The sequence below is a fragment of the Melanostigma gelatinosum genome, assembly GCF_949748355.1.
Source record: "Melanostigma gelatinosum genome assembly, chromosome: 7".
NCBI classification, from domain to species: Eukaryota; Metazoa; Chordata; class Actinopteri; order Perciformes; family Zoarcidae; genus Melanostigma; species Melanostigma gelatinosum.
The window spans coordinates 6574981-6601002 of record NC_136640.1 but is presented as its reverse complement, the minus strand read 5'-3'; the positions used below and the strand labels follow the sequence as shown (position 1 = coordinate 6601002).

At 42.1% G+C, this 26022-nt stretch overlaps 1 protein-coding gene across 1 annotated transcript in view; it reads right to left on the bottom strand.

Annotated features, from left to right (window-relative positions):
• Positions 1 to 1764: 1764 nt before the first annotated feature.
• The window catches only part of kirrel3b (kirre like nephrin family adhesion molecule 3b), a gene marked incomplete at its 3' end in the record, with an annotated part of 151893 nt that continues 127635 nt past the window's right edge, over positions 1765 to 26022 (bottom strand). The window contains exons 7-15 of the mRNA XM_079271999.1: positions 18687 to 18835; positions 18397 to 18524; positions 17764 to 17890; positions 11186 to 11286; positions 8228 to 8426; positions 6601 to 6708; positions 5668 to 5777; positions 4787 to 4873; positions 1765 to 2226 (exon numbers count right to left, since the gene is read on the bottom strand). Coding sequence (XP_079128125.1) covers positions 1765 to 2226; positions 4787 to 4873; positions 5668 to 5777; positions 6601 to 6708; positions 8228 to 8426; positions 11186 to 11286; positions 17764 to 17890; positions 18397 to 18524; positions 18687 to 18835 — 1471 coding nt within the window. The remainder of the gene's footprint in view (positions 2227 to 4786; positions 4874 to 5667; positions 5778 to 6600; positions 6709 to 8227; positions 8427 to 11185; positions 11287 to 17763; positions 17891 to 18396; positions 18525 to 18686; positions 18836 to 26022) is intronic.

Genomic DNA, 26022 nt, shown 5'->3' with positions numbered 1-26022 from the left:
AAGACAGCATCTTTTTCTCCAATTGCCTGACAGTATCTGCACTGCGCAAACATCTGCATTAGGATTCCCGGTTTTCAACACTGCAAAAAAAAGCAACACTGCCCAGTCTTTGTTTCTGCCACCAAACATGCTCGATGCACGACATCAACACTCTGGACAACATGCTCGCTTCGAAATTCTACGTCAAGTTTGAGCATTTGTGTGGTTGAATCACGACTGTCTCTACTCTCGACCAAAACAAATACCGTGTCAGTGATTAAATCATCAATCCAATTAAATTGATGTCACATACAGTGCAGAACGGAACAAAAATAAAAGGATGCACTTGAAACGAGTCCGTGTAACACCATCAGCTCCACAGTAGCCGAAAAAAGAAAAGAAAAAGAAAAGCAGAGAGCGAAATAGAACACATTTTCTAAATGCTCTCCATATCCCTTGATGACTGGCATGATCACAGGTAGGTATACAGTCAAGGTGCACTAAGCTCCAGTGTCAACAGTGATGTTGACAATATCAATTGGATAACCACACAATAAGAAGCTCAGCTAAAATATAATGTTTACATTTCATTCAACAGGTACCCGCGAGTATTCGCTGATGATGTCAGCGGGAGGAACTCACAAGTACAACGCATGTTGCAGTTTGTGGGCTTTCCTGCACCGCGCCTTGGAACTGGATTCGGTGCGGTAGTGCCATGGAGGATGCCGCTGCCTATATCAGCAGAGGAGCTGACAGTGTGTGTGTGTGTGTGTGTGTATCTCGCTGAGTCAAAGTTTGTATTGACACAGATCAAACAAACCCTCAAGGCAAAGTAGATATGGACAAGAAGAGGCGCTCATGTCTCATTTAGAGTCCTCCATGAGGGAAATCAGAGTCAGAAATTAGATGCAAGAAAAGAAATTACAGTCACGTATATATACACTGATATTTTTTTTTTGTGTGTCACAGTAAAATAATGACTCAGGGATTTAAAATGAGATCTCAGCCCCTCTTTATCTGTCCGGCTCTGTGGCCCAGATACTGCTGCAGAGAGAGGGAAAAACAAAAACAGTTGCTCTTTTAAAAGGTCCAAGACGTCTGTGGGCACACGGAGAACGTTTTCTACCACCCACACAGGAGATGGGTTCCAACAAGCCAAGCCTGACATACTGTGTTTGAACGGAAGGTGGGGAGAGGAAAGAGTTATTGCTCGAACAACCAAAAACCACATGCACATTCACTGTGCTTCAATCTACCAGAGAGCAGCAGGACATTGGCTCGCACTCATTATCATGACGTTCGTGCTGAGTGCCTCAACAGTCGCAACTTCAATCTCAGTTTTTCTGACTGACAATCTTCAAAAGGCAAAAATGGTCTTTGCCAGGGGAGCTGATTGTCACACATTTGTTTTCGTATTCCTGCCCTCTGCTCGCGATTGCACTGCAGAAACCGAGTATTGAATGTTCAAACTCAAAACTACTGTTCTCTCTGTGTTGGCAAATAACCTCTCTGTGGCACAATTCTGATTATGGGCTAAAATAAGGAGGTGGCTGATGAGTTAAGCATGAGGGGAATATAAGGCTTCTTGACCCACTTTTTTGGGACATTGAGAAGTCTGAACCAGTCCCACGGTGTATTAAAGCCAACCGGCCCCGGCGTCTCCAGGTGTCCAGAGGAGACAGTAACGTTTTTACTTTAGTGGCTCGTGGGAGCTGATTCTATCACAGTTTTACAATCCCGGCTGCTTGTTACACCCCCGTTCAAACACTCTCCCTCTCCCGGTGGTCAGACGTGGGTCTGCATGCGCTTCTGGAGCGGCCGGGTGAGGTCTGAGTTCTGCGAGGAGGACTGGGAATAATGGGAGGAGGAGGAGGCCGACGCCTTGCTGTCTTTGTCGAACTGCACGTAGCCGTCCGGCTTACTGTAGCTGCTGACGCTGCTGTCACACTGTGTGTCGATAAAAGAGCTGGAGTCGCTGAGCGAGCCGCGCTGGAACTCCCGCTCGCACAGCTCGATAGAGCTGCTGCCCATGCCCAGCACGAAGCGTTGGCTGTAGTCATAGAGACGGTTGGGACCTGCTCCCAGAGTGGAGTAGATGTTGGTGAAGGACATGCCCGTTGGCACCCGCTGCTTGCCCAGGGTACCTGTGTTGGTGGGGTTCCTCACTTCAGTCGACTGAGTCCCAGCCATGGTCGGCGTGTGGTGCTCCTTAAAGGTATTGACGCTGTAGTAGCCATTTGTAGGGTCCTATTGAAAACCCAGGGAAAAAAGATTATTGTGTAATTGTTTTATATTTTACATTTTTTACTGGGCGATAGCTAATAGCTAATTAAAAAATGACAAAGAGGGGAAAAAGAAAAACACCCCCTTGGTAATATGCATTTACGTGTTATTTTCTCAAAGCGCAATAGGAGCCAAGGTCAAACCGGCAGTAATTACCTTTCCAAATTCGGAATAAATAGGAAGACAGGCGGAGCAAAAAAACAGGGGCGAAGCTTAGTGCTCGGATTTACTCAGCCCCCACGCTAACCTTAAAATCATGTTTCTCGTTAATTAGGCGGGCCTTGATGATTCATAGTTGGGCATCCAACGTGTCACTGCAAAGTTCACGCACACACCAGCTTTAATTGGACCTTAACGAATTGTAGTGTCTATGATTTCTGTGCTGTTTTTCTGCTAAGCTGCAGGCACCGTGCTGTTGCTAAGGGTGCATTTAGAGCATGAGTGTGTGTGTGTGTGTGTTGTCATGTTCTCTTGTGAATGTATGTGAATGTCAAGCATAGTGAGCATGGTGGCAAATCCCAAAGGAAGAATGCTCATAATGGGGAAATGAGAGAGAGAGAACCTGAGAGGATTCTCGTTATGCTCGTCATTATCAGAGAGAAGACAGGGAGATTGTTTGTGTCTGGCCTTCATCTCTTGTTCAGCCCCCCCCCCCCCCCCCCCCCCCGCCCTCGCCTGTCGCTGGCATAAACTAGGATCAAAAATTCCAGCCCCAGAGGGAGCAGGTAAGCACGCAAACACAGAAGCACACCCCAGGGAGCCAACGGACAAACAGACTAATGAACAGGCCAGATTTTGCTTCCGTGGCACTGATTAGCTCCGGTGTGTTGCAGAGTCTGAATGGACATGTCAGGTCAGAATGGTAATATCATCTTTGTTGAATATAAACTGCAGTGTGAGCATTCATCGACAGTCCTGCAGGCAACAATGCAGGTCATTGGTGGAAGAAACACCCACTGAGAAAATCCACCGTGCTTGATTTTCAAATGCATTGACATAGAAAGCACCGAGGGTCTTCTGAAGGGACAGTAAACACTTTCACCACATATTGGAATAACTTTAGCAGCAACTTGTACATTGTCATTATTTCTCTTGCAAAAGAGCAGGATGTGGAAACACATTGCAGCGAGGTTGTTTCGATGTATATAAGGTTTAAGGGCAGACCACAGTGTGTTTCTGGTGTATTTCGGAAGTGTTTTGACAGGTCAGTGACCTTTGACAGATAATTCTAACAAGATCAGCCTTGAGCCCAAGTGGACGTCTGTGCCAAATATTGACCGAATTCCCGCCCAAGGTTCCTTAGATATTGTGTTCGAAAGAATGAACTGGACAGGCCAAGCCAGAAACATAATACTTGGCGCGAAAAATGAATAATTTACTACTTTCAATAGAACCTTGTACAGTAGTAATCTACAGTCATTGTAATTCTACAGGTTGTTTTATAAAAGTAGATTGATGCACACAAGGTGGCCTTTATATGAGTTAAAAGGGGCTTTAGACACAAATCTACAATCTGCCAAATTGCAGGCAAATCATTTATTGGTACAAGTGGCAACGGGCTTTCATGTGCAATGGGAGAACTGAATGCAAAGTGCCTCATCTGTACAGACTGATCCATTCATTGCCATGTAAATGGGACGACAGCTATAAATAGCAGTAGAGTCAGTTTTATTATGGTCTATTCATTGAATCCTGGCGTCACACAATAAGACCCATTTAGTTGAATCTGACCACCATTGTAGTCTTTTTTTCAATGCAAAGAACCAGTCAGCATATGGGCTCCGAATGGTTTATGGAGCAGGACTACTGATATCAAAGGGTGTCAACACAGAGCGGATGTGGCTGATCAAAGAGTAGATGGAGTATCTCTGGGGTCAGACTCATATATAGATTTTCTGAATATAGTGTGAATCATAGTGTGTCTGAATATAGTGTGAAATAGTGTGAATCATTGTTAACGGTGGAACAAACTGTACATTTTCTTGGGCAAGATTTGGAGACTGTGCTTAATAGACAGGAGAAGTTCAGAAGTGTATCTGCTGGTCCATGTATTTTGATTTGACAGAGCGCATTAATGGGAGCAGAATGTGTTGAAAAAGATAAGTATATTCCAAGCTGAGTATGTAATAATAGTACATCACTAAAAGGGTTAGAAATTCTTCAGAGATAATATCAAAATGTCCCGAATAAATACCCGGTAGTTCTCCAAGTCCTTTATGTCCTTTAAAACATTCCTATCTCATCTATATTGTGTAAGTAACTTAAATATCAGATTATGGGGCCAAACAGCCTCTGATTTCTTGAACCACCTTTGATGAGAGACAAATTAATAAAAGTCAGACCTCCAACAGGAGTTACTTTGCCTGTGGATTCATCCTTGGAAAATCACACCGAGCAAGAGAGGGATTCCTGCTTTTCTGCTGTGTCGGTCCCAGAGTTAATAAAGACCACGCTCTACCCCAAAAGGCTGTCTCTCTCTCAACACCTCATTCTCCCTAATGCTGTCGTTGTTCACAAGTCGTACCTTAATGTGCTGATACTCCTTCTCTTCCTCTTGTAGTACCTCCAGCTGCTTCAGTACAGACTCCTGCTGGAACTCTCCGCGTTCAACCTGCAGAGACATCAAGAAAAGTAAATGCAAAGAGTCTGTGTAGTTCCCGAAACTCATCCTCTCAGAGTAAAAAGGCATTTTGAGATGGAAGGATTTGAAGGATTTTATCACTGATTCTTTTTTAATATCAGTCGACATGTTTCACCTTCACTCAGGGCTGGCAGTGAGCCTTAATAATGCATACGTGAGTATCTTTTATTTATCTGAACAGAATGCAAATTTGTAAAGTAGCTAAGCTCATTTCCCCGGCACTAACATGAAGTGCCGACTGTATTAAGTGTTTTATCAAGAAAATGTAAAAACCTTGCACCGCAAATAGCCCAGCCCTGGGGCAAGCGGCATGATAACCAAAACACTGGTACAGTTCCAAAGAGGAAACAGCTCTTTGTGTGTCTAGAAGGCATGTGGATACAGAAGTACACCCACTGTAGGATTACCCACAATGCATCCGCATCTGCATGGTTACAATGTATTGGGGTCTGTTCTGCTCATAGGACATGTGGCATCACATTGATAAATATAGACACTGTGCCTTGACAACATCACATTTACAATCTTAATGCATTTCTCTTTTCATTAGTCATATAAATGAACATAATCTACATAATAATTTATTCCACAGGAAATAGCAATGACAATAGTAATGTGCATTCATTATGTTAATGTTAGCTTAAGAAGGAATAATATATACAGTGTGTATATATATATATATATATATATATATATATATATATATATATATATATTACAGGAGCAAGAAGTGGGAAGTTGAATGCTGCGACACTCACACTCACCATCAGTTGTTTCATGGAGGTGTGTTCTTCGTTTTCCCGTGCTGCATTGTGGTCTTTGTGCACAATCTCCACCCGGATGTCATTTTTCGCCGACACGACTCCTTTCAGATCTGGCAGAAACAGATGACGCGCATATCTCAATAAGCTGGACAAACACCAATCTGTATTTGTTGACATTATAATTTCCCCCCAGTGCAGTTTGCAGTATTGCAGAATTTAGCAAAGATCCCTGGGTTTGGTTTGTGAGAGCTCCCCCGTTTCCCCGAAAACAATACACAGCATTATTAATCATTTGTTTCCTGCCAACACAATATTATCTCTTTATGCATACATATGCAATCTCACACAGCCTTTTCATGGCGGCTCATTCTGTTTGGGACAAAAGCTGATGATACTGTCATATAACAAGGTCTTACTTTCTGTCTTAATTTTGCTTGCAAGTTCTCTCTGGTGAGCACAGATGGAGACGGGCAGTGAGGGCATAACCAGGTGCGCTTCCTCTGTAGTATACACACAATAGACATGCTGAAGGGACCAGGAGCACAAACTGGTTCGTGGATAGAGACAGCGGCGGACTGTCTCTAACCTGAGTCACTTGGTACATGGGTGGGTGGCAGTGAACATAGCGCAGGATGTAAATAGCCTCAAAAGTCAATGCAGCCAGACTGAGTTTGCATGAAATGAGCCCTTAAAACATTATGGCTTATCTTTGCACCATAAAAAGACGTCCATCTCAACAAGTCATTTAATCTTCTATCCAGCGTGACACTATGTTCCAGCTATTTATGTTTGGTCAGAATTCCTTGAAGCAGATTAATGAAAACAACATCTACATTTCAATAGATGGACATTTATTTTTTTCTAGTGTGCTTGCAGGGCGATCCAGTAATTTGGCATGCTTCAATGGATGTAACAGGGGAAGAGGATACGTACTTCTCTGGGAGCGGGTGCAACAGAATGCTCCAATGGTGCCCATGAGGACAATGAGGGCCACAAAAGCTCCCACAGCAATGCCAATGATCACCGCCAGTGGGAGGGATTCTGCAGAGAGCAACAGAGAGAAATGTACTTCTATGATAAGACAGGACAAACCTCTCAAATGTAGATTTGATTTCGATACAGGGTACGTGATAGAGAGCGCACGGTCATGATGTACAGTAGAGGCACACGCATGCACCAGTTCTGCTCGTCTCTGCCTCTTTTCGGTCTCTGCAACAAACAGGACCTAAGGGAAGATAGGCTGCATTGCATCTTATCCCCGAGGCACGAGGCGATATGAAATAAAAATACACGGACACAAGGCAACACATGAAACAAGTTCTGCATCGCAATTCAAATGAAAACGTGTCACCAAACCTTCTGTTGTCAGTGTGGGTAAACCTTTTCCTACTGTTGTCTCATTATCCCACTGGCTAATAACTTTTAATTTACACTCATTGAGGTTAATAGAAGCCTTTCACCAAGGGCTTTTATTTTCATTGATTAGAATACAAGACTGTGTGCATTAGTTTAAGCATAATCATGTTTGTCTTTCCAGGAGGATGTTATTGTGCATTTGCGACTGGGAAGAGATTAAACCTGCATCTATATGCTGCTCCGTCATTAAAGGTTCTCATTAAAGCACACTTTAATGGTCTGAGTTGCCATCTCACGTTTATGACCTTCTAGCATTTTGAACAAATGCAAAACAACCGAGTGCTCTTCCTACACCATTAAAGCCTGTTTAATGTCTTCATTGATCAATGTCACTTTCACATAAGCAGCTTATAATTTATCATTTGCGATAAGTGAATAGAAAACACGGCCTCCCCTACGGTAGAGGGGAAAAGGTCAACAGATAGAAAGTATTCATTTCTTTAAGCAATAGAAAGAGAGACTCTCTCTTTAAAAGAAAGAAGGCGGCATCGTGTATTTTATATTCAGTGCAGTGTATGCTTAGGGTCACCGGTTCAAATTACCAGGGAGTTGCACTTTATGTTAACCCAGAAAACGAATTTGTCTGGACTTTATCTACGTCAAGATCACATTTACTGTACATCAAACGTCTGAGTTTTGTATTATCATCTTGCTTGTTCCACGTTGGCACAATGGTAATTTCAAAGAACTTTTATTGCGATAGAATTTGAAAAAAATTGTTTATGTACATCAAAGTAAGAAAAATACCATATCATTTATCAACAATGGCGATGGATGATACAAAAAACTAAAAACGGTAAACATCTATTCAATATTTGTTGTTTTTCTGTGTTATTGTGCATCGACATTATTGATAATTGTTCATTGTGTAATCCCGCCTCATGCATACTTGAACACAAAAGCACATTCGCACACAAACGGACCAACCTAATCCCACGCGCTACATGGACAGTCCCAAGCTTGCAGACGCAGGGCAAGCTTGCGACTGTACAAAACATCAACGGTGGTTGATGTTTTGTGTTCATCAAGCACCGTGATGCACGCAAAACACGACAGCTTTGTCCCCATCTATCGCTTCCTAGAAAACCACAGTCACGTAATTTGAAGAAGAGGAAGGTGGAACCTGCCGAACCTTGGCTCCCACCTTGTTCCTTAAGGCGTATGATCTCGGTGTCCGAGCCAAAGCTGTTCCACGCGGTGCAGTTGTAGATGGTCTGGAAATCAGCCGGGACAATGTTGCTCATGGTCAGTGTGGAGATCACTCCTTCCTCTGTGGTGACGGTCTCCACGGTGTAGCGGCCGGACGTTCCAGACTCCAACACGGTTTCCTTCCATGACCAGGCCTGAGAAAAGGCAGAGGGAGCAGAGGTGGCATTGTGTGAAGCCTTTGAGCATTCGTGGTCGCTGTAGAGCAACGTTTTGATGCGTGTGTCCCTGTATTGTTTGTAACTCCTGTTCTACAAGTGCAAAAGCTTGAGCATTGGTGATCCCCTGACTTTCCTCTAGTGCCACCATAAAGTTGACACATCTGGTTTTGAGTGAAATGTCTCAAACACTTTTGGATACAATGCAATGAAATGTGGTACAGACATTCATGCATTTTAATCACCCTGGGACTTTTTTCATCGAGCGCCACCAGCAGGTGGAACTTTTAATTTCTCCAATTTAGTTTGCGACCAAAAAAAGAGACCTTCATGAGCAAATTTCAGCATCATAACATGTTAAACTAAGAAAACATGCAAACATGGCCAACTTCATCATTTATCATTGAGCTGTAAAGCACTGCTGTAGCTTAACCCTGATAACAACTACACATGTTATGGCAGCGACGGAACAAGTGGCCTGTAGTGGTGTTAAAGCTGAACAAGGCAACACACGTGTGTGCTTTATGCAACTACCCAGTGTTGATGAATACTTCTTTTAGTGCATGCGTGGGCTCATTTGTAGGTGTTAATTGGATGGCGCTAACCTGTAATCATTATAAGATTTCACCAATATGTTGTTGGATGATTCCTGCACTATTTCAGGCAGCTTTATGTTGCTGACAGTATAGATCTCCATGGAAACACAAGATGACCACGAGTAGATGAACTTAGTGCTGTCCAATAATAATAAAGGGATGATTATGTTTGACTCTGGTGCGAGTTGATACCGGTAAATGCTCGGGCATGAGCTCATTTTGTTCGGTGAAGAGTTCAGTGATTCAGAGGGAAGTATCAGAGGGAAATTAAACAGTGGGAATGCACTAAAGACATTACAGTGTGTGAATGGTATCACTGTGTTGTGGTTAAAACGTTTTCGTTAACTGGCCACTTGCTGCTGTTCATTTGTGTTTGACAAGCTGCCAGCCCACTGAGGTTCCTCCAGCATCTCACTGAGCTAATAGATAATTGCAAATAGTTTGCAGAGGAGGCAGATCTCTTCTCAATGCAGTGTTGGAATTATAGCACAGTGCTTTTTGGATTTGGCTGTTGGGAGACTGCAAGCAAGCATTTGTTGAGCAGTGCTTGCTGTGAACTAGAGGGGTCTATAAAGATATAGGGTAAGCGACACTGTGCAATATATGGAAGAGAGTAAATAATCTTGACGGCAAAAAGGACAAGCTGAAACATGTTTTAAAATAAAAGTAAAGTATTACATATCAACAATAACACATTCTTTCATTCATTTGAATGAATTCAATATTCCTTATTAAGAAGCAGAATTACTTGAAGAAAATGTATGTTATTGTAAACTGTGATGGCACATTACATTTTGTGTGTGTTACAGAAATATTGAAAATAAATTTGGTGGAATTTGGGATTTTCTTTGGAAAGCACAGTATCCTATCAAATAATATAAACACAACTTACTAAGTCTACCTGTTCAACTTCTTTTTTTTTCAAACCACTCTGCTATGTAATTCATATATTCTAATTTATTTCAAACCAATCAACATTGTTGTCTCTCTGATAGACAGCAACTCAAACTGAATATCTAAAAGAAATATATGCAGTGATGGGTCTGAAACATTTGGGCGATACAAAAATAAATTGAATTGAATTGAAACATGATGGACTCATGTGAAGTGGCGTTGACACTTGGGCAAAGACTGCATTTGTTTTGGGTGACTAGTGAGAATTACACTATTCTGATTTTGCTGATTTTTGTCTGGAAATGAGGACATTTATAATACTGCATGAAGAGCGAGACAAAGAAATTGGTACTGCGGATAAACAACACATTCAACTTCAAGCTGGCAATAATGGAAAGGTGCCTTATTAATAGAGTTCTGACATACAGAGTTACAGTCACAGTCACAAATGTTTTCTTAGTTGAGGTGTGAATTGACTACGATGAGCTGTGGTTAAGGAGACTGTAAATCCCTCATGTGACAAATGTGTGCTGTTTAGCCACATAAATGAAATTGACTTGACACAATAACAACTTTCATGACTACTTATTACTGTAGAGAAAAAGCAAAAGAAAGAAGACTGTAAATACATAGTTAGGAATTAACATTTAGAACCAGCCTCTGCAGGCACCCTTCTCGAATAAACCTGATATTAATTATGTGGCTCGTTAATGTTGGACATCAATATAATAAAAGCACACATTGGATGACAAAGTATGGCAATTAACCACATTCATATACAGACACGCACACACACACACACACACACCTACACACACAAATGAATAACAAGCGCAACGTGAGCTCAGAGAGTCGGCTGTTTATATAAGGCCCATGAATCTTAATGGGATCCTTGCTAAGTGTGCATCAAATGAGAAAATGGGGGTTCAAACTGTATGATAATGCCCACCTTTTCATACGAGCACAAATGATGGAGCTCATGCTGTACAATTCTTCAACTTATCTCTACTCATGTGTGCTGCCCATGTGTAGTTAACAGATCAATACTGCAGTCAGGCATTATATCAACAGCTCAGTCAGACATTGCATTTCAGACACAGATATGAAAGAACGGCCATTATTCTCGAATCTAATTGGCATTGTTCATGTACCATGTATCCATAAAATAGCATTGGTATATTTGTACACATGTCCTTGTAATAAAACCGTGATGAGATCAGAACAAAATAAATAGTCCAGTGTACTTACAATGCGGTCTGGAGGAGGTGTACTTCGAATGAAACATTTGATTTGCCCCTTTTCTCCATGTAAAGCTTGTTGAGTCTGTGTACTGGATATAGTAGGGGGGCCTGCAAAACAGAACAATGACAAAAAAGTCAAAAGATGAGTTACAACGCACAGAAATTGAAATATGAATAATTAAATTCATTTTCAGTTTCAGTTCATACGACAGTTCTGCTCAATCGGGTTTTTGTGGCACATTATATCCTAATTGCTCTCCTGTTCCAAGCAGAAACACCTGAAGTGTTCAGTAATTTGGGGTGAAAATTGTATTGCAGTGCGACATGAACATGCCTCATCCCTCAGTACAATCTACCCAAGGACACACCAGGCCTGAACGAAGGGCATGAGTGGGGGCCCAGACCTCATTCTGGATCAAGAAATTGTTGATTTACGACTGGTTTGATTTCTCCCATGGAGATAAACGTCACAGGAGAGTGCTACAGCAGCTCTTCGGAGCGTAATCAGCACTACACAGATGGAAAGAGAAAAATGCCATTGTGGGGAGATAACACACTTGTCGCAGTGTATCACCTGATTCAATTTGCTTGCAGCGGATTTAACCCTTGAACCAATAGGTTGGCATGAAAAATAAATAAAAATGAAGTTGCAGCGTTCTACGCAATCCAAAAAAATTAAAAGATAACATCCATCAACACACTATATGAAAGACATATACATATGGTAGTTCTTTCTTACTCACTGTTCACATTGTAACTGCAAATACAACTCGTATAACCTCTAAACGCTGTTGGGTAAAATTCTGATTTCTTCCAGAATAAGTTTGGCTTCATTGGAATTATAAATGATGTAAACGGGGTTAGTTCAGCCAGCATGAGCTGCAGGAATAGACTTTGAGCCAGCATCTGTTAAACCTTGATCAAGCTACAAGATCTTGCCTGACAAGGGCAGCTCAGCTTAAACGACTGGTCTGCTTACCATCTGGTCTGGAGGCTGTTCACACCAGGTGATAGCTCTAATATGAAGACAAGATGCCACACGTGACCCAATTCTGTCTTTGAGTGTATTTTCCCTTTGGTGCTGAAGAGCTGACTGTAAGTGAAATTACAGAAATGCAGTGGACAGAGGCAACGTATTACATTTATGTTGGATCTATACTACAGTTCAAGAATACTGGCAAGGAATTGTGTATGTAATCCAAGCATATTATATTTTACATACCATAATTATACAGCAGTTTACCAACAGTGGTATGAAGACAGCTGATTTAAACTACATGATAATACACTGTACACAAGTAGTATTTGTTTAATTGTTCAATGCATTTGTTCTGATCTTGATGTATATACATTTGCCTTATGATGTTTGTATGTTACATGTGATGATATCACCCTGTACTTTCCCCTGTGCTAAACTGTAGTTTGCACTGTTAGCACCGTTAGCTGCGGACCCGTCACTGTTGAGTGGCAAAATAAATGCTCTAAATCTTGAGATGCTCGCAAGTTAAAGTTATCTGTACTGTCGAAAAGAGCGTAGAGCATAGATTAGTTTCAGGTTAAAATGTGGGTTTGAGGGGGTGGCAAGCGAGGCAGCTTCTTGATTAGTGAGCCAACTTCCCTCAAATTCCCGCTCTCTGCCATCACTCTGACGATACATAATTGCAGTTTATTACCTGTCTCTTTTTAAAATGAATTCGCATTTGAATTAGACTCTGCCAGATGGCGTCTTGGTATGCTACTGGAGGGTGCTGGAAGGCTGCTACTGCTGCAGAATCAATGCTGTAGATGAATTAAAGAAAAGAATATTGAAAGCTGTTCACCTTCTTTCACCGGTTTGTCAACATGGAGTGACAGTATTTGGATACACGCATGTGCTGTGGTTCATGTAAGGACATTTTTGTGTGCATGTATTAACGGGACAGTTCCGGTGTTTTGAAATGGGGTTGTATGAGGTACATATCCATAGTGTATATAACATAGAGCTGATGACACCCACAGTTTGGAGAAAGGGGCAGGACTAGTGACACTGGAGCAAAGCAATATACTGCTGTGGACAGGGGCAGCAACATAACATATTATAGCGACATAAAAGAAAGTTCCAACTACCAAAACTGATATCCGTTGAAATGAATGCTATATTTAGAATATCTTCACTGCTTTATATTGCTGTCAGACAGCTCTTACCGACAGGGAACTGAACGAAAAGTGAAACTTATCGATGTTCTCTTCAAAACCACAGGTTTCCGTTGACAAAAACGGCATAGATATTTCGTTTGCAGTTCAATTCGGAAAAAAATTCTAAATATAAACTAAACTTTTATGTGACTGAAATGGGTTTTGCTGCTGCTCCCGTTTACAGGAATACATTACTTTGCTCCCATGCTGGTACTCCTGTCGCCTTCTAAAAAACTGGGGGCGTGCCGACCGCTGTCTACTGTAGGAGATACACCGACTATGGATAAGTACCTCATACAACCCCACTTCAAAACACCCGAACTATCCCTTTAACTTGTGACTGGGAGATGCGGTTTGTATGGGCTTTGGCTGTCAACACACAGCAAGATCAATCGCTTACAGGCTGCTACAGCTGTAGTAGTAGCTGGGAAGGATCTATTCTATGGATCAGAGCTGCAAATGAGGAATATAATTAGACAGCTTTATCGCACTGGCTCAGGCTGGGTTGAAAGTGTGTGTGTGTGTGTGTGTGTGTGTGTGAGTACGTTGTTTGCTGCTCACACTGTGATCAGAGCACAAACACATTGGTAGCGGGGAGGTGGGTGGCACTAGAACATCGATGTTAGCAGCTGGGGAGGTCATCAAAATGTTGGGCACAATGTCTCACTCAGTCATTTGAGGAGGTGTTAACTCTGGAGTGGACATTGCAATGTGGTTACACAATATCAGTGTGGGTGTCAAAAGGCCAGGGCTTACATTTACTCCCAAAACTGAAGCATCCGCTTTGAATAAAAGCTTAACATTTCCTCGCCAACTCATGCTTTTTCCCTCGTTGGATTTTTCTGTTGGTGTTTTTTTTTTTGATTAAAAAGAGCATAAAATAGCAACGAGGCAACTGAAAACAAACAAAACGTCTAGTTTGGTCACTGGTGGCCATTTCTTCCTCTGGGAGAAATCCATAGTGAGGAGATCTTGTCGATATGTGGAAGCTGCCAACCAGAGACAGCTCTTATTTTTTTGATATTTTAACAATATCAAATTGAATATACCGGTACCAACTTCAGTTGGAGTATATTCATTCTAGAGATGTTAATATGTAACTCAATACTTATAGCCACATGATTCCAATAAGTGTATTGCACTTTGAATATTAAACTCTATACTTTGAGAGCATTTCATGTATTTTACACACTCTAAAACATACACATTGGTTAGTGAGGGTGAGCGTATTGTAATTAAATGGCTTGATATCTACATTGCTATATATATATATATATATATATATACTGTATATATAAAAAAAGGGCCATATCAGACTACTTACTGCTTACTGACTTAATGCATATATTAGGGCAATGTTCCTGCTATTTTAGTTCATCTATATACATTACCAGTAAGCGAGTCGGAGTGGTTGCAGAGTCACAATCACAAATAACTTCTCCTTCATCCCTAATTGGTCAGCTGAGGCAGTCATCACGTTTAGCTTCTGCAGAAATACACTTTCCTACCACAAATGCCAGCCTCACCACATTTCCTTGCTTTGGCAAACACGTGCTCATGATTGTAGGAGAGTATTACCCATAGAGTACATACCTATTCAACTATGTTGAAATTTAGCTGGTCAGATCAAATGTGCTGCATTTTAAATACAGTTCTCTCCTTCACTTTCCACGGTGTCGTTGTCAGTTTCAAGAAGGCTGGAATGTTAATTAACTAGGCACATAAAGGCTGTCTAGAAAAAAGATCTATAACAACCCGGTGCTCTGCGGGATATTGAGGGATTCTCCGGCCCTCCTCTCCCTTACTGTGGTAATGGGCTATGTCTCCCTAGGCTGCCGAAGTACTGTATATGTGTGATTTTATATATCCTGCTTTGTCCAACACAAAAATGCAGATCTGCTCACGCTTGTGGATATATTCATTAATATGTTTTGCATGAATATGGTCCTGAAGTGTACACAAGCTAAAGCCCTTGAACTGTGTCAGATAACTTCTCTCATTTCCAACCTCTGCAGGACTGTGGTAGAATCCATGCATGCTGTATAAATCATCACACACATGGACGTGCAGAGCCCTCTTTCATACATGATGTAGCCACTTGACGGCCACGTACAAAATGCTGAGGAGCTTTACCATTCGGAAAATGTTTGACTGGAGTAAGCAATATGTATCCATTAGTGACTCAAACACAAACTGCCTCCCCTGCTCGCTGTTTGATTATAATTAAATGACATTCTTCCCCAGGGAAAGCAGGAATCCTCATGCCTATGTGGTACGCCACAGTGGGAGCAAGTGACACACAACGGCAGAGAAGAGAGAGACAGAGGGAATGACAAATTATAAACACATGTCATTTAAATGATGGCATTAAGGAGTCGGGGGATAACTTCAGGGAAGACAAACAGCAGAGAAACATTTAAATGTGCATCGTGAAGCCGTGAACGCTCTGAATATGCACAGCATTGCCCGGTATTTGCTGCATCACGGTCGTTCTCCCCAAATGCTCGGCCATCCGTGATGCCAGTTACTCACTGCCAGAAACAATTGAGTTCTGCTGAGTGCCAGTGATGTAGGGCTTACAGGCTGATGAGAGGTATAAGGAGTGCTCACATTCATCTGCAGTTGAGGCAGTGGCACAGGACAATCAATGAACCTCAGGAGACAGCTGCCCCCCCCCCCCCAGTTGAGGCAGTGGCACAGGACAATCAATGAACCTCAGGAGACAGCTGCCCCCCCCCCCCCCCCCCCCCCCCAACACGCCACCACTTCAACCGCAGTGTTTACACTTTCACAAATTTTACAATCTGATTCGCCTCAAGGATCGGGTAAGAAATGACTCAAGATTCCTCATGTGGTTTGGAAAAAAAAAGAGATGAATTTCAATTATTCAAAAGGGTAAAAAGGAAGGAGGCTCTTGAATGTCAAATACCAATGCAGGCAGCGAGGTACAAGACGCAAAAGAAATGAGGAGGGATATAAGAAAATGCAAAAAAAAAGACTGGAAGACATCCAGAGCTTGCTTGTATGAGATCTGCAGACACTAAACATGCCATTTCAGCTTTTGTTGTGTGTTTTCCCAGTGTGCTCGGAGTTGTGTTATGGTATAATCTTTATTAAAGCAATCCGTCTTCTTTCTCTTGTGGCGTCTTTTTGTAAAGCAACACATTCTCCATAGTTACATGAGCGGAACAGAGAGGCATCAAAATGAACTGGTCCATTGGATGCTATGCATTCTGTTAACACATAAAGGCTGCAGAAAGGATGCCAGTATAGGTTCAACAGAATGGGAGACAATAGAATTAATCATGATTTTTTTCTTTTTCTTACGCCTCTTCTGCCTTGATTTCAACTGAATTCCTGGCTGAGGAGGAGGGGGCTCATTGCAGTTCATAGAGAGTCACGGTTCTGATCTTGCGCTGGAGGGAATACTGGTATCCCATTCCCTCTGATATGCAAAGCTAACGTCGGGGTTTTGAAAAGAAAATCTTTGCACACACTGCTTGCTACTTGGTGTATCTTCATCCCCGAATCAACACCACTGATGCTTACAGGCAAACTCTTTTGTATGCTTTCTAAATGTACAGTGATACACTGTCAGCATCAACTCAACATCATTTCTCCAGCTTCTTCAAACCCGCTCTGTTTTTATTTGTGGCCCGGCTTTCTTTCAGATGGACACCGGGAAAATAAGACACATGTAAATCCCACAACGAAGAACCTCTGCCACATTGTAGCATGCACCCTGAATATCAAGTGCTGATAATGAAGTCATTTGTTTGAGAGTTGCCAGGTCCCCCACTAAGCCTGGAATTCATTAGTCAGTCAGTGCCTCAGAAAAGGCAGCTTCCCTGTGCCTCATGCAGAATATAATTAGCATTTAAGTACATTTCACTTGTTTATGAAATGTGTGACCGTATCTTGAAAATACTAAGTCTATATTTATTGCTTTTTCTGCTTAGATGCTTCACCATGATGACAGGTGATGAAATGGCTTTGTTTGTCACGAAAATGAATTTGCATGTGTCACATCCTTGTGCTTTGTGTGTGTGTGTGTGTGTGCTTTGCGTGTGTGTGTGTGTGTGTGTCTGTGTGATGGCTTGTGTTTTGTCACTAGGTTTGCCTGGTAAAATGAACCGTGTCTCCAAGAAAACTGCTAAACTATAAAAAATACGAACAATTAAATCAATACAGGCAAAAAATAAAGCCATATTCTGTTGGAAGTTTATAGATGGAAGGCTTTTGTAAACCACAGAGGAGGCAGAAGACTGACTCCTGTGACAAATTGCTTTCTTTTTGTCGCAGTTGACCCCAGACCTCGAGATTCACGCTTGCGTGTGTATGCATTTGACAACTTTGTGGGTGTGCATCTGAGCCTGTCTGTGTGAAAGACATATCAATAATACAGCTTACCATTGACAGTGAGAGAAACCTCCTTCTCCCCTGCTCCAACACGCGGGACCACGGCACGGCAAACGTATTTCCCAGCATCCTCCTGTCTCACGGATTTCAGTGTGAGGAGGTTTTCATTGCTAAGAACCTGCGGCAGAACAAGTCAAAGATGATCAAATGCAGTTCGAGCAAAGGCCCCTTGCATTTGAGATAGCAACAAGGCAATATTATGGGGAGAAGGAAAGGCACCATTTAATACCTTAAAGGCCACCTCTCCTCAATTATTAAAATCCAATTTAGGGTCTGAGCTCAGTGGAGTAAAGGGGTTGGCTTTGGTCTTTGATGTTGACAAAAGGAAAGGTGGAATGAGTCTACATTTTTGTGGATCAGATCAACCAATCTTGTGTGAGAACGGGTCACCAAGTGGCTAGGACTGTGATGGCCTCAAGATCTTAGGTTTAATGGGCATTTCAAAACACATGGCTGTATGACATGAGAATATATACCTACTTCATATCAGCCATGGAGGAGCTAGAATCACAAAATGTCTCAGACACGCTTTATCAGAAAAAAGCAGCTTTAAAACTATTGAAAGTCACAGTGTGTGACTGGATGTAAAACATACATTGTAGCAGTGCCAATCAATAAACTCACCACTCCAGATCCCCTCTTCATCCACACTATGGTAAGAGAGGGATTTCCAGTCCAGGCACAGTTGAAAACAGCGTCAGATCCAAGGTCCACCTGCAAGGACTGAGGCTCTGCCGCCATGCGAGGGCCATCTGTTGAAATAAACATCATTGACTTTCTACAATACATCCGGTATGCATCAGCTCTTGGAGTTTAGTGTCAAAGCACACGAGACAGTCAAAATCCATAACCAGGCATTATCACGTTGCTGGCATCATTGAAAGGTACGCAGTATCACTCGAGGAGCCACTCACAGTAGACGTCAACATTGCGGCTGATGTTGGTGCTGCCAAGCGGGTTGGTGACCTCGCAGGAAACGGGTTCAGTAAAGAAGGAGTGGTCCACAATGACCTCATATGTGTCTCCGGAGACCTCCTTGATTACGCTTCCTCCCTTGGCCCACCTGGCGAGAGGATTAGAAGGCAGAGCAAGGAGAGACGGTAAGAAACGGGGGAAAACAATGAAGGAAAGGGGGGGAAAAGGCATTTTCACACCTCCTTATGTCAAGAGTGCTCTTTTGTGTGAATAAATCATCATTCTAGGGAAGGTTTTCTGTGCTGGCTTCAGCATATTTTTGTGGCAGCCCTCCATGCTGTGACAAGCTCCCTGGTGACTCGGAGCAGACAGCACGTTCCTCATTACGCCAGGCAGAGCGAGCAGCACAGAGTGCCAGCGAAGAAAAACAAATCACAGAATGACAAATGGGTAGCGCCCCCACCGATGAAGACGTTGGTTGACACGGACTGTATTACACACAACAGCTGATGTTAATAAATTGACGCGGGATCACATAAAGAACATCTGCTTGTGTTTGTGAGTGATAGCTTCTGTGACGGGGACACAGACACTCCGTACGTGTTTAGGTGAGACTTTTATGATGTCACGGGCAGCGGTGTCTCGCTCTGCGTGGTGTGGATGGCTCTCTGCTGCTACAACAGACAAGGCCCATTTATAAAAGTGAAGCGAAGGCATCTGCGGATCTCTTTGGGAAATTTAGACACTGCTGTGGGAGATACAATACATCACGCATCTAAACGCTGCCAGCCTCCACAATAGAGATGTGGCTGCATGCTGATGTGGCAAATGAAAACAATGACAATGGAACCGGTGCCTTTCTCCGTTTTATATTCCTGCCAGTACTGGCCGCAGGTTTCACGGGGTAGGGAACTCATTTGTTTCCCATGACTAAGCTGGCCCCATGCTTGCCTGAAATGCTATCATTTAAATGAGAACAGATTACCTCATTCAATCAGTAAGCGAAGTGAAGCAGCATTCTAATTGGCCTTCATGGGATCGTTTTGCGCTCCCCCTCCCCCCCCCCCCCCCCAGCTGTAGATCTTTCCAGGGTTGTGTTCTTGTGTAACTACAGCTCTGCAACACCTGTGTTTCCAAAAATGTTGAAAAACCCCGCCGGGTGTTTTTGGCCTGTCTGGCCTTATACATAACTGGCAGTAGTACTCGTATAGTGTCTGTTTGTCAGCGAGCATGAACAGATGTATACCATGGATAGCCTCGGAAAAGAGTAGTGTATACACTTTTAAAATCTGCAAAGTCTTATCATCACATCCACAATATATTGTACTAGCACAGGCAATGTGAGAAACCTATTAAAAGGTTAAAGCACTGTGGAAAGGATTATGTTAATGATGATGATGTTGATGTTCATAGCAGTGTGTCTCTGAATATAAATATCATGGTGAATGTTCAGCGACGATGATGATAAAGATGATGACGATGGTATTAATTATACGAGCGACGGTTGCGGTAATCATGCTGAGGACAGTGATGTCGATTATTAGGATGACAACAATGATAGCGATGATGAGGAAGCGAGATGAGAAGGGTGATGTTGATGACGGCGATGACGATGACAACAACGAAGATGACAATGATGATCATGATGCAAATTACGCTGGTGATGAGTTTCACAGAGTTCAGTCTCGCTCTTGGAATTAGCAACAAAACAATCTATCCTTGAGGTCCCATTAGTGGCCGTTCTAGAGTTCTGGTCATATAACATGGTCTCCATCATCGAATTGAGTTATCCCCATTTTTTATGTTGCAATTTCTATTGCATTTAAAGCACTTTGAGGACTTAAAGGTTGAGTTCCTTAGTTCCTTCTTCCTCTTGAAAACATCAGCTGACTGAATAATCTCACCTCAGGGTCCCTTTAGTGGCTGTTCTGAAGCTTTCAATCGCATCCCAAATAGTAGGTTCAGGAAAAGTGTTCAGAAAAACAAAGAAATTGAACATCTGCATTTTTATGACAACTTGGCAAACTTCACCCCCTGTCAAGCCCTGTCATACATCAGCAATGGTTGTGATATTATGACAATTATGATGATGACAACAATGATGCATATGTATCAGTATGACACTGTTTCCAACTACACTTCACCAGCTCATACTGTAGGAGTTGTAACTGGGTGAGGACAGATGTTTGGGCAGCCGGCTGCTTCCGAGATGAGCCTGTGGCTGCCAGGTTCGGGAGCCCTTGACGGCGTTAGAAGGAGCAGAGACAGAATGCTGTCGTCTGCAGGGAGCTTGGGAGCTCTGTTGGTGTGCTGGGCCTTGTCCAAGACTCATGTCTAAACATAGCAGGCCCAGGGTAACACAAACTCCTGCATTCCCTTTGGGAGGTTAGAAGGGCCAGCGCAAGCTTACTCAATAGCTGAATCACTTTATACTGCTGTGTCCTATTCAGGGATTTGATTCAGACAAACGGTGTGAAGCCTGTACACTCCAGTGTCTCTGTGTGTGTGTGTCTATGTGTGCAAACAGAGGAGTGTACAAGGTGTATGTTTTCACATGCGCATGGGTCCGTAAGCTAACACCATCATACAGATAAACAGGTCTGCCGTTAATGGAAGCAGAGGATGAAGGAGACTTGGAAGAGGGGGAGACTCTTGTATTTGCTGAATGTGATTAAGGCAATAAAACAGTAACAATTAAATTAGGCAGGTATCTGGGCCATCAGCATCAAGAGCCACAGTAAATCAGGCCCCACAGTTATTATTAGCATGGTTACAGCACAGCGCAGTGCCGGCCCATTCTCCCATACATGCATATTGAAAGTGATGAGTATTGAATTCTCAGCAGAGTATAAAATAAATATGCAGGTTCAGTTATAACGTGCTGTCATTTTGTCATTGACATAAATTACAGAGTTTATGTTTTGCAAAGGAACTGAAGTAAGTGCATGTGGGGAAAAAAGGGAAGAACCATAAAAGGTGTTTTGCTTTCACTTATTATTATGAAGTAAATGATGATTGCTGGGTGCAATAGATATGGAATAATGACAATATCTGTGTTAAAATTGGTTCCCAATAAGCCTCGCTCTCACTATCAAAGTCAGTCTGCCACTGGATACGATCTACCAGTAAAATGAACAAAAAGGAAAGCGAAGAGGAAAGCACTTTTATCTTCTCCGGTAGCTATCGCCAGGTACCAAAGAGTATCTAAGTACTTCTCAGTTTTAGTAGCAGAAATGGCTGAACAGTCAAATGAACTGTAGAAAATAAGATGCACTGTGTCCGGTGCAGTGTTGACAACTTTTTTTCCAATGAAAGTAGCTAACACTCGGTCAATTAGTTGCCAAAGATTACATCATACACCAATTTGCATATTGGTGACATCATCACACATTCATTTGACGAAAGCTTAGTGGTTGCGTCCGTTGCCGCAATGGACAGACTGCCTTCGCATGGCGCAAGAGGGGCGGGACAGGCAGTAGAGACATGGACCGTAAATACTCTGAGCAGCATTGGGAATGAATTACAATATGATATATCTACCAGCCACAACAGCATGTGGCCATTTGGTTGTCTTTGTGACAGCAGCGCCAATAATAATGGAGCGAATAATAGTCAAGACAGTGGCATGTATCAATTAGCTACCTCCAAGGCTTGCAAAGAGGGAAGGTATGGTGATTGTTGTGTCAGTCAGAAGCAAACTAACAACCCAGTACTTAAAACAACAACACTGTGTGATTAGGATTGGAACGTTGCAAAGGATGGGGTTCTGTTGCCGCTCTGTGCATGGATGTGTGTGCAGACGAGGGACCTGATTTGCTTTGTTTGTTATTCTTTCTCTTCGCTCTGCTGGGTTCTTGTTTGGATCTAAGGAAACCCTCTGTGTCTTCATCAGAGGGTGGTTGAGTGATTGTGATGTATGCCAGTTAGCCCTCCTGCCATTCTAAACAGTAATGAAGATGTTCCGACCCACTCGTCCTTCCCTCTCAGAGAGTGTTGATTCCCTGAGTGCCCACTGAAACACCCATTACTCTTACTTCTTTTACACTTTCAGCACCACTTTCATCTTCTCTTCCAACGACCGCCTCCACACCAGGCCCTCTCCGATCCCCTATAAATATATCTTATTTCCATGTTCACGTTTAAAGTCAGATTTATCGAGCCAGTGTGGCAATCACAAGGGGTTGCAGGTAGCAGAAAGCACCGTGCCTTTGATGAGTACCCCCACTATCTTGGGTCTGTGTCTCAAGTGTCCATTGAATAGGAGGATGGCAAAGTGGCGCAGTGCACATTGGGAATGGATGACTCTCTTGGGGATGGAAAAGAGGCCATCCGTCTAAGAACTGCTCTGTCCTTGTTCCGTATCTGATCTGGGGTAGACAGAGTGTATTAGCACTGAAAAATGGCCCCACACTGCTTGATCAGCTTCCTGCTCTCCTCTGTTATTGCTCTGTAGAGGGGGAATTTGTAGGGGCATTATGAGGTCCAAAAATCACCTGTCTACCATGCCCTGAACTCCAATGGTGCGCAGGAGTCCTGAAGCACTTGTGTAAATTGCAGATAAATCTAAATGGGAGACTATGAAACTGGGGAACTGGTAGAGTATAACCTTGAATATCAAAAGTCATGAGTCCGTGTGATAGTATTTAATCCTATATGGTGGATTGTGTCAATGACAGAAGAGAGAAAGCAAAAGAAAGAAATGAGAGTGGGAAAGTAGCAGTTTTACTCTCCTTTAGCTTCAACCTCCACCCATTTTTCACTCCATAGTTTGTCAAAAGAAAACGTCATCTCAACAGCCATTGCATCTTAGCTTTTGATACCCCGGGGAGAAGTCTGCTTCCAGCATTGATCCAGTCTCCTAACAATAGAGGTGAAATCCCTTCGCTGGCGGAATAGACATCCTGTCTATGCTGTGCACCTACACAATCAAATACAAACCTTGTTTTGCCACAGTATCACTGCCCTCCCCTCCCCCCCTTTTCTTTTTCAAAAGGGCAGAATCCATCAAAAAGGCAACATCTCTGTTTTGCCACCTGTGAGTGTGTTGTACATCCATTTCATTTCCCAGTACCATTACAAGATTCAGAGCCGGCCAATTCTCTTTGCTATCGATTTCATCCCTTTTATTTTATTTTTTTGCCAGGTTTTTAAAACCTCCCACACAGAAAATCATCTCTTGACAAATCACTCGAGGATTACACTTCTAGATGGTCACGCAAGTGGGAAAACGTTGGTGTCCATTTAGTTGTTTAATAACAATTACAGATTAAACTAAATTGATTCTAACGACCGAGAATGTGCCTATGAATGCTTCTCAAAACATTTGAATTAACAGAGGAAATGGGTGAGAGGAAAATACTTTACATACTTGATCTTGATGAGGAACAGGGCATTATGGTAAGCAAAACTTCTGAGTCAGATGATGGTAAGCATTTCATAAGGAAGGCTGTTTTGTGTTGCCGTTCTCTTCTCTTGTTTTGATGTTTCCTCTACAACTGTATTGTCAGTGGGGTGGTGGTTCGTGTTATAGTGGAACCAGGAAATGTGACTGCTTTGTGTGTTTGAATTAACCATTATTTATACAATAGTTTCCATTCATTTGAATACTAGTCACGTTTATCAGGACTTGTGCACATACTGGATGATTCTGAAGTGAACAATTTATGGCCAACTAGAAAGGTGCACTCAGTGGAGTGCAGATCTCCACCAGGTGTGTCTGCAACGACCACTGCTGTATGTGTGATTGAATGAATACAACCCACAATTGGCTAACCCCCCCCCCCCCCCCCCCTCCCGTAGAGTCTATCAAGTGAATCAGACTTGTTTTTCACTTGCAATATTCATATAACAAATAAAATATGTTGTCATGGTAATCTATGCAGGTGTCTGCACCGGCTCTGTGCTCCTTTTTACTTTTGCCGAGCAGCTGGGAAGCAAGACCCGGCAGCTTCTTGGATACAGAGGAATATTTTTGTGGTAATCTACAAAACCCCATATATATACTGTATATATATATATGTATATATATACATATACATATGTATATATATATATGTATACACACACACATGTATATATATATATATATATATATATATATATATACATATACACACATATATATATATATATATATATATATATACATATACACACATATATATATATATATATATATATATATATATATATATATATATATATATATATATATATATATATATATATGTATATGTATATATATATATATATATATATATATATATATATATATATATATATATATGGGGTTTTGTAGAGTTTTTCAAATATCAACATCTGGTGATACCTTTACAGTAAAAGGTCTGTAGGGTTAGCTGGAGGATGAAATCGGCAGCCATCTGTTGATGTGCAACTATGAAAAGGTGTTATGTTTGTACAACAGCTTCAGAGAATAATGGAATCCCTTGACATTTTCTACATTTTCTGCTGTTGCAATTTGAAGTTAGAATGAAATGGGTTTGTTTTTGTCAACAACCTTTACAAAGTAGCCAAACTGAAAACATGTTCGCAAAACTGTAAGTAAAAGTAATGAAAATGAAATGAAGACTGGACGGGGCCATTGAACGCAGAAGGCGTGCTCAAAGGCAGAAGCGGCGACGCGCATGCGTTCCCAAGCGCTTATAGCGTCAGGGTGCGATGGCTGTGCCCCCAGATAAAAATAGTTGAACTTTAAGAACACTGCAGTGCTCACCGCATGTCATGGGAGAAGGAACAACCAATTACAGCTGGCAGAGATATTTTCTTTGGCCCACAAACTTTACAATTTCATTGTTTAACCCCTTCTGTCCAATGATGTCACAACATCAGGTTGAAAGACCATCCGGATTGACACAGAGATTAAAAGCAGCAAAGCTACATTGAGGAATTTATCGCACAGGGGTGTGGCGGCTGGCACTGTCGCCTCACAGCAAGAGGGACCCAGTTAGATTCCCGGGCAAGACGGGCCTTCTGTGTGGAGTTTGCATGTTCTCCCCCTGGCAGTGTGGGTTCTCTCTGGCTTCCTCCCACGACCCTGGACAGGATAAGCGGTTGAAGACAATAGATGGAAATCTCTGTGGCGGTTTTCCCTTACATATGATTCCTGTAATCTGTTGTCTTTAGACTACAGATTGTCAACTTTAGAAAAGTCAATGATTATTGTAACCACACTGTTGTTTTTTATCAGACTGAAGAATATTTTGCATATTTGATTTTTTCTCAGAGTTTCTTAGGCTGGCGTTTGAGTAAAAACCCATGTCCTAGACCTGCTCTTAAAATATGTTTTAATTTTTATTATCTTATTTTTATTTTTAT